The sequence below is a fragment of the Eptatretus burgeri genome, chromosome 2, assembly GCF_056783735.1.
Source record: "Eptatretus burgeri isolate ZD-2024b chromosome 2, Ebu_testis_v1, whole genome shotgun sequence".
Lineage (NCBI taxonomy): Eukaryota > Metazoa > Chordata > Myxini > Myxiniformes > Myxinidae > Eptatretus > Eptatretus burgeri.
In genome coordinates this window covers 2,258,382-2,275,881 of record NC_140962.1, presented here as the reverse complement: position 1 = coordinate 2,275,881, position 17,500 = coordinate 2,258,382, and the positions used below count along the sequence as shown (strand labels likewise).

The window sequence follows — 17,500 nt, the reverse complement described above, 5'->3', positions numbered from 1 at the left end:
CCCGTTTCGCTTCGTCTTTTCCTTGTATTGAATCTCCATCTTGCATCACGTAAGGGATTGATAGTGGGTTTAAAACGCTCGGTAAATAATCCTAACCGTCGAGGTCGACGATAACTCCGCTCGGTTATCTCTGCAGCACGGAACGAACCTCTTAAGCGGTTCGTGTCCGAAGTTGACCTGCGACGAGGTACGATCGCCTGGTCGACCACTCGCGCAGGTACTTAGGTAGGTCGAATTTGGCGAGCAACCCTATCCTGCGCGGGTGGGCAATTGGCACGATTGTGGTGAGGTTAAATCCCCACCCGTGACTGGCTCCGGGCGGTAGTTCCCGGAGGGTCACGACTGAATTGTCCGTCCGGTGGGCGAGGTGTCGCGATTCGAGTTACGTGGCCGATCGCACGCCGGCGGACGCGAAATCACAACAATATCTATTAACTGTATCAATATATATATATATATATGTATATATATATATATATATATATATATATATATATATATATATATATATATATATATATATTGTTGTGGTTACCAGATTCGCAAACCACCATTCAGGTCCCTTAGGTGAGGTATCTCGGTAAGTGCATGTGTAGTTAGGCCCAAACCCGTTGTCTAGTGGGAATACATGTCATTTATACGTGCTGCGACTCTTCAGGATAGCCGTTTTTCTTTTACTATCTTTATTTTGGACCAACCGCCATGATCACAACCACAACATCAACCACCAACCACAACGCCGCTTCACCACAACCGCCACGACCTTCCCGTCACACCTCGCAACCGTAGCATCGCCACCGTTCTTGCCCCGCTGTGGGTACCGGTGTTGGACTCGTGCAGGGCGCACGTTGAACAGCGTGTACAAAATCACGGATTTTGTGCTTCAAAAACGGATCAAAAACGACACACGCCCACTTTTTGCCGTCCAATCGGTGAGCGAGGGGCGAATTGGCCCCGCCCCCAGGGCGATCGATATATGCAAATTTGTGGATCAAAAAGCCTTCACGCCCACTTTTTCTCGGGCCAATGGGGAGCGAGGTGAAAGGTCAAAGGGAGGGGGTCAAAGGCGAAGTTACGGGGGGATAAAAGGACGGTGTTCGTCAGTCACTAAGAGGAGAACGAGAACGAAGAGGAGAACGAGAACGAAGAGGAGAACGAGAACGAAAAGGAGAACGAGAACGAAAAGGAGAACGAGAACGAGAAGGAGTCGGAACGGAGGGGACGAGTGTGGAAGTCTGGAGCCCGAAGCCTGCAGTGGCTGGAGAAGCTGAAGAGAGTCGGACGAGGGGGTGCTCGCGTCGGTGCCGGGAGCTGCACGCCCGAGGGAGGCCGGCAGCGCGACCTGGCCGAGGTGGAGACGCACACCAGGGATAATAAAGATCCTCTATACCCCGAGCATCAGCAACCCCCTCCTGTTTCCCCCCGCGCTGAGATAGTGCGACCAAGGGGGCCCCGTTCCCACCCCCTACCAGACACCGTCCACGAGGCCCGCGGGTTGCGGGGCCATCGCCGCTCCGCGTCTCATCACCAGACGGGTAGGCGCGACCCGGTCTCGGCCTCAGGCCCGCCTCATTCTTGAGGGTATTTCTTTTCCTTGGTTTTGGGTATGTGTTGTCGGCGCCGTCTGTGAAGTAGAATTGTATAAGTGTTGCCGTGTGCTCGGTAGTCGGTATTAGCTCTGCACTGTGTTTTCACTTTTATGTTTGCTTTTTGTGTAAATGGAATTGTGTTTTCTTTTTTTGTGTGCATTTGGTGGAATTGTATTTGTGTGCTTCCCGTGTGCCGCGAATAAATGTGCTTTATTGTTGAACTGTTTCCCGCTTCGCTTCGTCTTTTCCTCCATTGAATCCCCATCTTGCTTCACGTAAAGGGTTGGTAGTGGGCTGAATACGCCCGATAATTAATCGAACCGTCGAGGTCGACGATAACACCGCTCGGTTATTCTGATAGTACGGAACGGGTCGCTTAAGTGGCCCGTGTCCGAAGTCGACCTGCGGCGAGGTGCGATCGCCCGGTCTACCCTCCGCGTGGGTACTTAGGTAGTTCGAATTTGGCGAGCAACCCTATCCCACGCGGGGGCTGATTGGCTCGATCGCGGTGAGACCGAAAGGTCCACCCGTGACTGGTTCCCGGCGTTAGTCCGAGAGGGTCACGACTGGATTGTCCGTCCGGTGGGCGACGTGCTGCGATTCGAGTTACGTGGCCGTCAGCACGCCGGCGGGCGCGAAAACCGCAACACTGGTGTCAGGTCGTGCGATACAAATTCATCGCCCTCCTCTCGGCACTGGTATCGGAGAACAGGAAAACGGGCTCTCCTGTCTCCGGCTAAATTCACGGGAATCGGTCCAGGGGTGAGAGAAGCGACCCCCGATTCCCTCCAAATTACGAGCGATTCAAATTAACCCTTCACGAGAAGCAAGATGGCGTCTCAAGGCGAGCGGGTGCCGGGTGGATTAGGTATGTGTAATAGTAATGTAGAATGTGTAGGATCCATGGTCCAGGATGGAATCCCCGAGCAGGAAATGTTGATTGTGCAGGAACACGGACTCGCCCAACTGAACCCAGGGCCCGAGGTGGGTGCGGCAGCGGCCGCGGTGTATGACACCTCCCCCCCCCCTCTCCACCAAGACCCTTCCCCAACCCTTGCCGAAACGGCTCAGCTGAGTGCATCCAACATGGCCCAGCTATGCGCCATGCTGGCGGCAATGAACAAACAAATGAATGAAGTAAAAACGACGATGGATACAAATACAAACGAAATGAAAGGCATGAACGAAAAGATGGATACAAATACAAATGAAATGAAAAACGAAATGAACAAGCAAATGAATGAAGTGAAAACGACGATGGATGCGAATACACAGCACATGAAGGAAGAAATGAAAAAGTTCCGGGGTGAGACGCAGAACATGGGCCGAAGCCTGCAGGCGGGCATGAAGGCCGTGACAAAGGAAATAATAATAGTGGAGACAAGGGAGGAAAAGGGTGAAGAGTTGGCAGTGACGGTAGCCGGGAAGGGAATCATAGAGGAGAGACTACACGAGGAAGACGGGGTAAGTGACGCACACACACACACAGAGGTAGTGGAGGATAATGGGGGTGAGCTGGCGGACCGTGCAGGGACCCGGTGCGAGCACCTGGATGGCCTCCTCCAGGAACGAGGGGAGGGAGTATGCCCCCTCGAGGCGAGTCACAACCAGGTGAGTTCGGTCGTGCTTTGCGAGGTTGAGGGGAGGGGTGCTGTGGACGGGTGCACGGAGAGCTTGGGGGGTATAGAGGCCCCGGAGACCCTTGTGGGGACACAAATCCCCAGTGTAGTTGTCCCTGTGTGTGTGGTGGAAGGTGCGAGTGCGTCCCCGTGTGTGGAAGCGACCCCGTGTGTGAGTGGTGTGGTGGCGATGGTGCCAGAGTACGTGCTTCCCAGCACGCCGTGTGTGAGTGAGGCACGGAGTGTGAGTGAGGAACCGCGGGTTAGTGCCCCCGCGTGTGTGGGTGAGGCACCGTGTGTGGAAGAGACCGCGTGTGTGTGTCGCCGTGAGTATGAGTGAGGTACCGCGGGTGAGTGCCCCCGCGTGTGTGGATGAGGCACGGAGTGCGAGTGAGGCACCGCGGGTGAGTGCCTCCGCACGCGTGAGTGAACGGCCGTGTGCAAGGTCGCTGTGTGCAAGGGAGACCGTGTGTGTGAGAGAGCGGTATGTGAGGGAGATGTCGGTTGGCATGCGGGAGCACGCAGCCGCGTCTCCCGGTGTGAATGTGATGGAGTGGACTGTGTGCGTCGTGACACGCAGGTGTGCGTGTGTGGAATGGAGACGGAGACGGCGACAGAGGAAAGAAAGCCGAGTAGCGGCTGTAGTTGTTTCGAGGACCGTGCCGGGTTCACCCAGCAGTGAGCACGCGGTTCGTGCTGTGCAACGCACGAGACCACCACGTGCTCGCTTGCGAGAGTGAAGTCCCGGTCCGGAAACGCACGCGGTGGATTTGCCGATCCCGCGGACGGACAAAGTTTAGGCAGGTAAACGGATTTGGACCGGACGGGTTCTCCACGCGATCGTGTGTGTTAAGCTCCAACGGGCAAAGCACATGTGTTCGCGTGGGAAACCCCTCGAGACGTGGGGCTTGTGTTTTTTTTTTGCGCACGGTGACGTCATGGCTGCACGTGTGGTTGGAATCCGGCAGGAGGGGTATCTCTGCCGGATGGTCCCGTCCAAGGAGGGACGAGGAACACGTGCAGCTGCATGACGTCACGGGCAGGTGCAAAGTGCGCGAGCTCTGAGCTGCCGCGCAGGTGCTGCGCATGTAAAGAGAAAAAAAACAAAAAAAAAAACAGCAAGCCTCACTTTCGGGTGTACAGGATCCCTGGGCAAGGGGTGAAAGACCCCCTTAACCCTGGGCACAGGATGGAAACTAGTTAGGGGGAAGGGTTAGCTTAGCTAGACCGACTCCATGGGGCAGGGGTAAGTCCTCATGGAGTCCGTGGAATGGATTAGTTAGAGGGATTGCAGCGAGATTTAGGTTGGGAAATAAAATGATTTTTTGAGTTAGGAGACAGAGACAGACTGGTGAATGTGAAGAGGGGACGTAGTTTAGCTACGTAGTGTTAAATGGAACGTGCTGTAGTTTAAGGGACGACGTGGGAGCACGAGTTAGTTAGGGGGTGCAGTTAGAAGGATGGCAGAGTTCAGCGGTGTGTGTGTTGAAGAGTTGTGGGTTGTGAGGTGAGTACGTGTACATGTTGAGTGAGTGAGGCCAGCGGGTCTGTGTGTATGGAGTGAATGGGGAATGCATGGTGCGATGAATGATTGGGGGGAGGAGTGACTCCCGCCCAAGGGACCCCCGGGGTCAGTGTAGAGTGAGTTAGCTGGGTTAGTTAAATTGAAAAATGGAGGTCGTTTTGTTGTTGGTGGGAAAGTAGGCTCGGGACCCATTTGGAGGGGTGCAGGAGCCCTGTTGACGGGCTTGGGAGCGTGGCTGCGAAAGGTGAGTATCGCTGAGTGGGTACCCCGGGCACCAGGCTAGTCGGCCGCGGTAGGCCAAGGGCCCATGGGGGGCCGGGATAGAGTAGTGGGCACGGGTGCGCCTGCTTGGTGCGGGGGCCCGGGGCGCCATTAGCCGCGTGGGCAGTGTTGTGGGCACGGGTGACCCTCGGAAAGGGGCCCGGGAGGCCGGCCTGCCACGTGTGCGTTTCAGGGGAGGTGCCATGGGGGCACTCCCGGTGTTAGGGAGCTGGTAGGCTCGGAGGCAGTGTAGTGCCCGGGGGTGCCATAGCGGGAGATTCGGCAGAGGGTCGTGCCTGCCAAAGGGAGCCACGTGTCCCAGCCAGGAGACCGTGTGAGGGCACGGAGAGAAAATTGGGGGGCGAGGCCCGAAATTGTGAGGACACCAACACAGGCGACGGGAATCTGGGTTTATAGAACCAATAGTTTAAGCGAGAGGCGCTTGTTGAAAGCCCCGGGGTAGTTTAACAGTTAAATGGTTAGGGTAGATTAGGAAGTGTACCCCTCCGCACCATCCATCCCCTCGCTGTCGTTGTGGGCCGCTGGACCCACTTTGGGTTAGATCGCCGAACTCTGGGGAGGCCATTCTGAGGCTTGAGTTGGGCCTCGACACAGGACGTTAGCTCTCCCTTATTCCCCTCCGGGAAGGGAACGTAGGGGTTGGGAGTAGGCTAGGTGACAGGATAGGTTAGCCGAACAAGGACGATAAAGGGGGTTAGGGGACGATTTATAGAGGGGAAGTAAAAATAAAAACAACAAAAAAATAAGTTGGGGCTAAATTGGGGTTTGACAAATTAAGGGAGTGGGTATGTACAGTGACAGGCAAAGGCGATAGGTTGGGAGGGAGACAGGTAGGTAGGTCCGAGCCCGCCTTCCAAGTGGCCAGCACCACCGCACTCCCTCCACCAACCTCCATTGAACGGCAAAGGCTGGCCAACTTCATCGGCTGGCCATGTTTTGCTTCAAGGCGGAGGCCGGCCAACTTCATCGGCAGCTGTGTGCTGCAAGGCCTGTGCCGGCCAGTTCATCTGCTGGCTGTTTTTCTTCGAGGCCTGTGCCGGCCAGTTCGTCTGCCGGCTGTGTTTGCCTGCAGCGGCCTTCTTCTGCGGGCTGTGTTTGCCTGCTACCTTTGCCATGCCATGCCCACTGCCCATGTTCACCAGCCCCGTTCAATTTTGCTTTGCCCCCCCTGTTCATTTCCATGTGCGCCAGGATCAAGGCAACAGTTTGCAAGCTGCGAGAACTGCCCTGTTGGCAGCTACAACACGGGCCTGCAGTGGCGGCCCGTGCACCGTGTTTGCGTTCATGCATCCATTCGTTGTGCTCATTGCGTGTGCCACTTGAGCTGGCACGGAGACTGCGTTGTGCAGCCCATGCACCGTTGTGGTTCACTGCGTTCAGTTCAAAAGGGAAGGCCTTGGACTGCGTGTGAGCAGCCAGCCACGTTCCCTGTCACCTGCATTGTTTTGAGCCAGAGACTGCATGCGGGCAGCCTGGCTCCCTGCTAACTGCTTTCTTTTTGCAGAGTCAATGATCCTGGGCCATGGTTTAGTGTAAAATTTGTAAGTTAAGGTAAGATGTACTGTAAATATGAGTGCGCCCCCGGCATGTATGTCTTAGCGCCGGCAATTTTATTTAAGTCGTCCGTATGAGTGAGTTTGTTTAGATAGTTACGCAGCCCTCAGGTCATTTATTTTGGGGACACGAATACCATGAATGTCGCACTCAGGGATCCGTAGGTAAAGTGTACTAGGGGAAAACTACACATGATGGCACACGAAAATTTGACGACTCGGGACGAGTCTGTAAAAAGGGAAGGGGGTAGTGTTGTGGTTACCAGATTCGCAAACCACCATTCAGGTCCCTTAGGTGAGGTATCTCGGTAAGTGCATGTGTAGTTAGGCCCAAACCCGTTGTCTAGTGGGAATACATGTCATTTATACGTGCTGCGACTCTTCAGGATAGCCGTTTTTCTTTTACTATCTTTATTTTGGACCAACCGCCATGATTACCACCACAACCACAACATCAACCACCAACCACAACGCCGCTTCACCACAACCGCCACGACCTTCCCGTCACACCTCGCAACCGTAGCATCGCCACCGTTCTTGCCCCGCTGTGGGTACCGGTGTTGGACTCGTGCAGGGCGCACGTTGAACAGCGTGTACAAAATCACGGATTTTGTGCTTCAAAAACGGATCAAAAACGACACACGCCCACTTTTTGCCGTCCAATCGGTGAGCGAGGGGCGGGTGGCCCGCCCCCAGGGCGATTGATATATGCAAATTTGTGGATCAAAAAGCCTTCACGCCCACTTTTTCTCGGGCCAATGGGGAGCGAGGTGAAAGGTCAAAGGGAGGGGGTCAAAGGCGAAGCTACGGGGGGATAAAAGGACGGTGTTCGTCAGTCAGCAGAACGAGAAGGAGTCGGAGGGTGGAGAGAAGAGTGTGGAAGTCTGGAGCCCGAAGCCTGCAGTAGCTGGAGAAGCTGAAGAGAGTCGAACGAGGAGAGCCCAAAGAAGAGTGTGGAAGTCTGGAGCCCGAAGCCTGCAGTAGCTGGAGAAGCTGAAGAGAGTCGAACGAGGAGAGCCCAAAGAAGAGTCCAGGGTGGAGAGTCCAGAGGCGGAGAGGCGGCAGCGGCGAAGGCAGACGAGGGGGTGCTCGCGACGGTGCCGGGAGCTGCACGCCCGAGGAAGGCCGGCAGCGCGACCTGGCCGAGGTGGAGACGCACACCAGGGATAATAAAGATCCTCTATACCCCGAGCATCAGCAACCCCCTCCTGTTTCCCCCCGCGCTGAGATAGTGCGACCAAGGGGGCCCCTTTTCCCACCCCCTGCCAGGCACTGTCCGCGAGGCCCGCGGAGTGCGGCGCCATCGCCGCTCCGCGTCTCATCACCAGACGGGTAGGCGCGACCCGGTCTCGGCCTCAGGCCCGCCTCATTCTTGGGGCATTTCTTTTCCTTGGTTTTGGGTATGTGTTGTCGGCGCCGTCTGTGAAGTAGAATTGTATAAGTGTTGCCGTGTGCTCGGTAGTCGGTATTAGCTCTGCACTGTGTCTTCGCTTTTATATTTGCTTTTTGTGTAAATGGAATTGTGTTTTCTTTTTTTTGTGTGCTTTTGGTGGAATTGTATTTGTGTGCTTCCCGTGTGCCGCGAATAAATGTGCTTTATTGTTGAACTGTTCTCCCGCTTCGCTTCGTCTTTTCCCCCATTGAACCCTCATCTTGCTTCACGTAAAGGGTTGGTAGTGGGCTGAATACGCCCGATAATTAATCGAACCGTCGAGGTCGACGATAACACCGCTCGGTTATTCTGATAGTACGGAACGGGTCGCTAAGTGGCCCGTGTCCGAAGTCGACCTGCGGCGAGGTGCGATCGCCCGGTCTACCCTCCGCGTGGGTACTTAGGTAGGTCGAATTTGGCGAGCAACCCTATCCCACGCGGGGGCTGATTGGCTCGATCGCGGTGAGACCGAAAGGTCCACCCGTGACTGGTTCCCGGCGTTAGTCCGAGAGGGTCACGACTGGATTGTCCGTCCGGTGGGCGACGTGCTGCGATTCGAGTTACGTGGCCGTCGCACGCCGGCGGGCGCGAAATCCGCAACACTGGTGTCAGGTCGTGCGATACAAATTCATCGCCCTCCTCGCGGCACTGGTATTGGAGAGCGGGACAACAGGCTCTCCTGTCTCCAGCGAAATTCACGGGAATCGGTCCAGGGGTGAGAGAAGCGACCCCCGATTCCCTCCAAATTACGAGCGAGCAAATTAACCCTTCACGAGAAGCAAGATGGCGTCTCAAGGCGAGCGGGAGCCGGGGGTATTAGAAATGGATGTAGAATGTGTAGGATCCATGGTCCAGGATGGAATCCCCGAGCAGGAAATGTTGATTGTGCAGGAACACGGACTCGCCCAACTAAACCCAGAACCTGAAATGGGTGCGGCAGCGGCCGCAGTGTATGACACCTCCCCCCCCCTCTCCACCAAAACCCTTCCCCAACCCTTGCCGAAACGGCTCAGCTGAGTGCATCCAACATGGCCCAGCTATGCGCCATGCTGGCGGCAATGAACGAAAAGATGAATGCGAAAAGGATCGAAAAAATGGATGCAAACACAAATGAAATGACAAAACGAAATGAAAGGCATGAACGAAAAGATGGATACAAATACAAATGAAATGAAAAACGAAATGAAAGGCATGAACGAAAAGATGGATACAAATACAAATGAAATGAAAAACGAAATGAAAGGCATGAACGAAAAGATGGATACAAATACAAATGAAATGAAAAACGAAATGAACAAGCAAATAAACGGAATGGAAGCAAACATGAAGGAGGAAATGAAAAAGTTCCGGGGTGAGACGCAGAACATGGGCCGATGCCTGCAGGCGGGCATGAAGGCCGTGACAAAGGAAATAATAGTTGAGACAAGGGAGGTAAAGGGTGAAGAGTTGGCAGAGACACGGGAGATAGAAAAAATAGAGGAAAGACGACACGAGGAAGACGGGGTAAGTGACGCACACACACACACACACAGAGGTAGTGGAGGATAATGGGGGTGAGCTGGCGGACTGGGTAGAGACCCAGTGCGAGCACCTGGATGACCTCCTCCAGGAACGAGGGGAGGGAGTATGCCCCCTTGAGGCGAGTCACGACCAGGTGAGTTCGGTCGTGCTTTGCGAGGTTGAGGGGACGAGTGCTGTGGACAGGTGCACGGAGAGCTTGGGGGGTATAGAGGCCCCGGAGACCCTTGTGGGGACACGAATCCCCAGTGTGGTTGTCCCTGTGTGTGTGGTGCAAGGTGTGAGTGCGTCCCCGTGTGTGGAAGCGACCCCGTGTGTGAGTGGTGTGGTGGCGATGGTGCCGGAGTACGTGCTTCCCAGCACGCCGTGTGTGGATGAGGCACGGAGTGTGAGTGAGGCACCGCGGGTTAGTGCCCCCGCGTGTGTGGGTGAGGCATCGTGTGTGAGTGAGGCCGTGTGTGTGAGTGAAACGGCCAGTATGAGTGAGGCACCACGTGTGGGTGGTGTGGTGGCGATTGTGCCGGTGTACGTGCTTCCCAGCACACGGTATATGGATGAGGCACCGCGGTTGAGTGCCCCCGCGTGTATGAGTGAGGGACGTTGTGTGGAAGAGACCGCGTGTGTGAGTGTCGCCGTGTGTATGAGTGAGGTACCGCGGGTGAGTGCCCCCGCGTGTATGAGTGAGGCACGGTGTGTGGATGAGGTACAGCGGTTGAGTGCCCTCGCGTGTGTGGGTGAGGCACCGCGGGTGAGTGCCCCCGCGCGAGTGAATGGAGCACCACGTGTGAGTAGTATGGTTTGTGTGAGTAGTGAGGCACGCGTGAGTGAACGGCCGTGTGCAAGGTCGCTGTGTGCCAGGGAGACCGTGTGTGTGAGAGAGCGGTATGTGAGGGAGATGTCGGTTGGCATGCGGGAGCACGCAGCCGCGTCTCCCGGTGTGAGTTTGATGGAGTGCACTGTGTGCGTCGTAACACGCAGGTGTGCGTGGGTTGAATGGCGACGACGAAGGCGACATGTGATGAAAGAAAGCCGAGTAGCGGCTGTAGCTATTTCGGGGACCGTGCCGGGTTCACCCAGCAGTGAGCACGCGGTCCGTGCTGTGCAACGCACGAGACCGCCACGTGCTCGCTTGCGAGAGTGAAGTCCCGGTCCGGAAACGCACGCGGTGGATTTGCCGATCCCGCGGACGGACAAAGTTTAGGCAGGTAAACGGATTTGGACCGGACGGGTTCTCCACGCGATCGTGTGTATTCAGCTCCAACGGGCAAAGCACATGTGTTCGCGTGGGAAACCCCTCGAGACGTGGGGCTTGTGTTTTTTTTTTTTGCGCACGGTGACGTCATGGCTGCACGTGTGGTTGGAATCCGGCAGGAGGGGTATCTCTGCCGGATGGTCCCGTCCAAGGAGGAACGAGGAACACGTGCAGCTGCATGACGTCACGGGCAGGTGTAAAGTGCGCGAGCTCTGAGTTGCCGCGCAGGTGCTGCGCATGAAAAAAAAAAAAAAAGCAAGCCTCACTTTCGGGTGCACAGGATTCCTGGGCAAGGGGTGAAAGACCCCCTTACTCTGGGCACAGGATGGAAACTAGTTAGGGGGAAGGGTTAGCTTAGTTAGACCGACTTCATGGGGCAGGGGTAAGTCCTCATGGAGTCCGTGGAATGGATTAGTTAGAGGGATTGTAGCCAGATTTAGGATGGGAAAATGGGAAATAAAATGATTTATTTGGAGACAGTGACAGACTTGTGGATGTGTAGAGGGGACGTAGTTTAGCTACGTAGGTTAAAAGGAACGTGCTGTAGTTTAAGGGACGACGTGGGAGCACGAGTTAGTTAGGGGATGTAGATAGAAGGATGGCAGAGTTCAGCGGTGAGTGTGTTGAAGAGTTGGAGAGTTGTGAGTACGTGTACATGTTGAGTGAGTGAGGCCAGCGGGTCTGTGTGTGTGGAGCGAATGGGGAATGCATGGTGCGATGAGTGATTGGGGGGAGGAGTGACTCCCGCCCAAGGGACCCCGGGGTCAGAGTAAAGTGAGTTAGCTGGGTTAGTCAAATTGAAAAATGGAGGTCGTTTTGCTGTTGGTGGGAAAGTAGGCTCGAGACCCATTTGGAGGGGTGCAGGAGCCCTGTTGACGGGCCTGGGAGCGTGGCTGCGAAAGGTGAGTATCGCTGAGTGGGTACCCCGGGCACCAGGCTAGTCGGCCGCGGTAGGCCAAGGGCCCATGGGGGGCCGGGATAGAGTAGTGGGCACGGGTGCGCCTGCTTGGTGCGGGGGCCCGGGGCGCCATTAGCCGCGTGGGCAGTGTTGTGGGCACGGGTGACCCTCGGAAAGGGGCCCGGGAGGCCGGCCTGCCACGTGTGCGTTTCAGGGGAGGTGCCATGGGGGGGCACTCCCCGGTGTTAGGGAGCTGGTAGGCTCGGAGGCAGTGTAGTGCCCGGGGGTGCCATAGCGGGAGAATCGGCAGAGGGTCGTGCCTGCCAAAGGGAGCCACGTGTCCCAGCCAGGAGACCGTGTGAGGGCACGGAGAGAAAATTGGGGGGCGAGGCCCGAAATTGTAAGGACACCAACACAGGCGACGGGAATCTGGGTTTATAGAACCAATAGTTTAAGCGAGAGGCGCTTGTTGAAAGCCCCGGGGTAGTTTAACTGTTAAATGGATAGGGTAGATTAGGAGATGTACCCCTCCGCACCATCCATCCCCTCGCTGTCGTTGTGGGCCGCTGGACCCACTTGGTGTTAAGATCGCCGAACTCTGGGGAGGCCATTCTGAGGCTTCGTTGGGCCTCGGCACAGGACGTTAGCTCTCCCTTGTTCCCCTCCGGGAAGGGAACGTAGGGGTTGGGAGTAGGCTAGGTGACAGGATAGGTTAGCCGAACAAGGACGATAAAGGGGGTTAGGGGACGATTTATAGTGGGGAAGTAAAAATAAAAACAACAAAAAAATAAGTTGGGGCTAAATTGGGGTTTGACAAATTAAGGGAGTGGGTATGTACAGTGACAGGCAAAGGCGATAGGTTGGGAGGGAGACAGGTAGGTAGGTCCGAGCCCGCCTTCCAAGTGGCCAGCACCACCGCACTCCCTCCACCAACCTCCACTGAACGGCAAAGGCTGGCCAGCTTCATCTGCAGCTGTGGTACTTCAAGGCCTGTGCCGGCCAGTTCATCTGCCAGCTGTGTTTGCCTGCAACGGTCTTCTTCTGCGGGCTGTGTTTGCCTGCAGCGGCCTTCTTCTGCGGGCTGTGTTTGCCTGCTGCCTTTGCCATGCCATGCCCACTGCCCCTGTTCACCAGCCCCGTTCAATTTTTGCTTTGCCCCCCCTGTTCATTTCCATGTGCGCCAGGATCAAGGCAACAGTTTGCAAGCTGCGAGAACTGCCCTGTTGGCAGCTACAACACGGGCCTGCAGTGGCGGCCCGTGCACCGTGTTTGTGTCCATGCATCCATTCGTTGTGCTCATTGCGTGTGCCACTTGAGCTGGCACGGAGACTGCGTTGTGCAGCCCATGCACCGTTGTGGTTCACTGCGTTCAGTTCAAAAGGGAAGGCCTTGGACTGCGTGTGAGCAGCCAGCCACGTTCCCTGTCACCTGCATTGTTTTGAGCCAGAGACTGCATGCGGGCAGCCTGGCTCCCTGCTAACTGCTTTTCTTTTGCAGAGTTCAATGATCCTGGGCCATGGTTTAGTGTAAAATTTGTAAGTTAAGGTTAAGATGTACTGTAAATATGAGTGCGCCCCCGGCATGTCTGTCTAGCGCCGGCAATTTTATTTAAGTCGTCCGTGTGAGTGAGTTTGTTCAGGTAGTTACGCAGCCCTCAGGTTATTTATTTTGGGGACACGAATACCATGAATGTCGCACTCAGGGATCCGTAGGTAAAATGTACTAGGGGAAAACTACACATGATGGCACACGAAAATTTGACGACTCGGGACGAGTCTGTAAAAAGGGAAGGGGGTAGTGTTGTGGTTACCAGATTCGCAAACCACCATTCAGGTCCCTTAGGTGAGGTATCTCGGTAAGTGCATGTGTAGTTAGGCCCAAACCCGTTGTCTAGTGGGAATACATGTCATTTATTCGTGCTGCGACTCTTCAGGATAGCCGTTTTTCTTTTACTATCTTTATTTTGGACCAACCGCCATGATTACCACCACAACCACAACATCAACCACCAACCACAACGCCGCTTCACCACAACCGCCACGACCTTCACGTCACACCTCGCAACCCTAGCATCGCCACCGTTCTTGCCCCGCTGTGGGTACCGGTGTTGGACTCGTGCAGGGCGCACGTTGAACAGCGTGTACAAAATCACGGATTTTGTGCTTCAAAAACGGATCAAAAACGACACACGCCCACTTTTTGCCGTCCAATCGGTGAGCGAGGGGCGATTTGGCCCCGCCTCCAGAACGATCGATATATGCAAATTTGTGGATCAAAAAGCCTTCACGCCCACTTTTTCTCGGGCCAATGGGGAGCGAGGTGAAAGGTCGAAGGGAGGGGGTCAAAGGCGAAGCTACGGGGGGATAAAAAGGACGGTGTTCGTCAGTCAGCAGAACGAGAAGGAGTCGGAGGGTGGAGAGAAGAGTGTGGAAGTCTGGAGCCCGAAGCCTGCAGTAGCTGGAGAAGCTGAAGAGAGTCGGAACAGAGAGAGAAGAGTGTGGAAGTCTGGAGCCCGAAGCCTGCAGTAGCTGGAGAAGCTGAAGAGAGTCGGAACGGAGGGGACGAGTGTGGAAGTCTGGAGCCCGAAGCCTGCAGTAGCTGGAGAAGCTGAAGAGAGTCGAACGAGGAGAGCCCAAAGAAGAGTCCAGGGTGGAGAGTCCAGAGGCGGAGGGGCGGCAGCGGCGGAGGCAGACGAGGGGGTGCTCGCGACGGTGCCGGGAGCTGCACGCCCGAGGAAGGCCGGCAGCGCGACCTGGCCGAGGTGGAGACGCACACCAGGGATAATAAAGATCCTCTATACCCCGAGCATCAGCAACCCCCTCCTGTTTCCCCCCGCGCTGAGATAGTGCGACCAAGGGGGCCCCTTTTCCCACCCCCTGCCAGGCACTGTCCGCGAGGCCCGCGGGTTGCGGGGCCATCGCCGCTCCGCGTCTCATCACCAGACGGGTAGGCGCGACCCGGTCTCGGCCTCAGGCCCGCCTCATTCTTGGGGGATTTCTTTTCCTTGGTTTTGGGTATGTGTTGTCGGCGCCGTCTGTGAAGTAGAATTGTATAAGTGTTGCCGTGTGCTCGGTAGTCGGTATTAGCTCTGCACTGTGTCTTCGCTTTTATATTTGCTTTTGTGTAAATGGAATTGTGTTTTCTTTTTTTTGTGTGCTTTTGGTGGAATTGTATTTGTGTGCTTCCCGTGTGCCGCGAATAAATGTGCTTTATTGTTGAACTGTTCTCCCGCTTCGCTTCGTCTTTTCCCCCATTGAACCCTCATCTTGCTTCACGTAAAGGGTTGGTAGTGGGCTGAATACGCCCGATAATTAATCGAACCGTCGAGGTCGACGATAACACCGCTCGGTTATTCTGATAGTACGGAACGGGTCGCTAAGTGGCCCGTGTCCGAAGTTGACCTGCGGCGAGGTGCGATCGCCCGGTCTACCCTCCGCGTGGGTACTTAGGTAGGTCGAATTTGGCGAGCAACCCTATCCCACGCGGGGGCTGATTGGCTCGATCGCGGTGAGACCGAAAGGTCCACCCGTGACTGGTTCCCGGCGTTAGTCCGAGAGGGTCACGACTGGATTGTCCGTCCGGTGGGCGACGTGCTGCGATTCGAGTTACGTGGCCGTCGCACGCCGGCGGGCGCGAAATCCGCAACAATATATATATATATATATATATATATATACATACATATATATATATATATATATATATATATATATATATATATATATATATACATACATATATACAAGTGGACCCTACCTCACGCCGTCGAAGTATTGGCGACCACGGTCCTGAAATGAACCTGTGCCTCTCGGAGTTCTCTGAGAAGCACGACCGAGATTCCGGGTGTTCGGTGGAGCTGACTCTACTGCTCCACCTTGCGTTCGTGCTTGCCGCCGACACCTGGCCCCACAATAATATAACACCACCGAGGAATATATAACCCCACAGAGGAATATATCCAGGAGCACACAGATCAGGTGTCAGGATGAGACCAATGGAGCTCCACCAACATCATTCAAAAATAAATCGATCAATAAATATCACAAGGACGAAGTGACCGAGCTGCACCTGGTGACGTGTTCGCATTCTGTGCACAGTAAAACCAATTAACAACAGAAAAATATCGTTCATGGTGTACATGTGGACGTATGTGTACTCGGTGTCGGTGTGTGGTGGTGACGTGTTTGTGGAGTCGGTGTCGGTGTGTGGTGGTGACGTGTTTGTGTAGTCGGTGTCGGTGTGTGGTGGTGACGTGTTTGTGTAGTCGGTGTCGGTGTGTGGTGGTGACGTGTTTGTGTACTCGGTGTCGGTGTGTGGTGGTGACGTGTTTGTGGAGTCGGTGTCGGTGTGTGGTGGTGACGTGTTTGTGTAGTCGGTGTCGGTGTGTGGTGGTGACGTGTTTGTGTACTCGGTGTCGGTGTGTGGTGGTGACGTGTTTGTGGAGTCGGTGTCGGTGTGTGGTGGTGACGTGTTTGTGTACTCGGTGTCGGTGTGTGGTGGTGACGTGTTTGTGTACTCGGTGTCGGTGTGTGGTGGTGACGTGTTTGTGTAGTCGGTGTCGGTGTGTGGTGGTGACGTGTTTGTGTAGTCGGTGTCGGTGTGTGGTGGTGACGTGTTTGTGTAGTCGGTGTCGGTGTGTGGTGGTGACGTGTTTGTGTACTCGGTGTCGGTGTGTGGTGGTGACGTGTTTGTGTAGTCGGTGTCGGTGTGTGGTGGTGACGTGTTTGTGTAGTCGGTGTCGGTGTGTGGTGGTGACGTGTTTGTGTACTCGGTGTCGGTGTGTGGTGGTGACGTGTTTGTGGAGTCGGTGTCGGTGTGTGGTGGTGACGTGTTTGTGTAGTCGGTGTCGGTGTGTGGTGGTGACGTGGTGTCGGTGTGTGGTGGTGACGCGTTTGTGTAGTCGGTGTCGGTGTGTGGTGGTGACGTGTTTGTGTACTCGGTGTGTAGTGGTGACGTGGTGTCGGTGTGTGGTGGTGACGTGCTGTCGGTGTGTGGTGGTGTCGGTGTGTGGTGGTGACGTGGTGTCGGTGTGTGGTGGTGTCGGTGTGTGGTGGTGTCGGTGTGTGGTGGTGACGTGGTGTCGGTGTGTGGTGGTGTCGGTGTGTGGTGGTGACGTGTTTGTGTAGTTGGTGTCGGTGTGTGGTGGTGACGTGTTTGTGTACTCGGTGTGTGGTGGTGACGTGGTGTCGGTGTGTGGTGGTGTCGGTGTGTGGTGGTGACGTGGTGTCGGTGTGGAAGGATTAAACGCACCGGATTCACGTTTCTTCTCCACCATCTTCATCACTCTCACCCCTCAAACATACTCCACAGACGGTGCTCTTTGGTAATCTCGACTTTGGCCCTTAATGGGCGATAACACCACCATGATCACTCATCACCTACATCGTGTCTGAAAGACACAACGATAGTGAAGTGTTCCACTTGAGAGACGTGAAACCGCCACTTCCACGGCGCAGATTCGCCTCTCGATTCGCCGGTAGTATTTTTGTTCCTTCCGACACGTGACGTATTAAAGCGTGATGTCTTGCCCACGGGGTGCGTGGACACGTCGTCGAGGGTTGGCGAAGTACGTTCAACAGGCAGTTTTTACCTCCACCTCAGGTAGACGGAGGTTATGCTTTCAGTTTTCACCCCGACCTGTGTGAGAGCACAAATAGGTCAAAAAGTGGGATAAAAACACACAAACTGTTCAACCTGGGGGAGGAGTGTCGTTCTGGTTTGTGTTAATTGTTTACAGAGTCGAAGCTCATGGAAGGTGAGGATAAGAGAAAAGGTTGTGGTGGGAGGGAAGGAGCACGCAGCCCTGAGGTAAATCGACATAGAAAGAGGAGG

General features: G+C 55.1%; 1 protein-coding gene across 1 annotated transcript in view; it reads right to left on the bottom strand.

The window, feature by feature from the left end:
* ZNHIT1 (zinc finger HIT-type containing 1) overlaps positions 1-17,164 on the bottom strand; it is a 53,398-nt gene extending 36,234 nt beyond the window's left edge. The window contains exon 1 of the mRNA XM_085860667.1: positions 16,919-17,164. Coding sequence (XP_085716793.1) covers positions 16,919-16,949 — 31 coding nt within the window. The 5' untranslated portion in view covers positions 16,950-17,164. The remainder of the gene's footprint in view (positions 1-16,918) is intronic.
* Between the last annotated feature and the right edge of the window lie 336 nt (positions 17,165-17,500).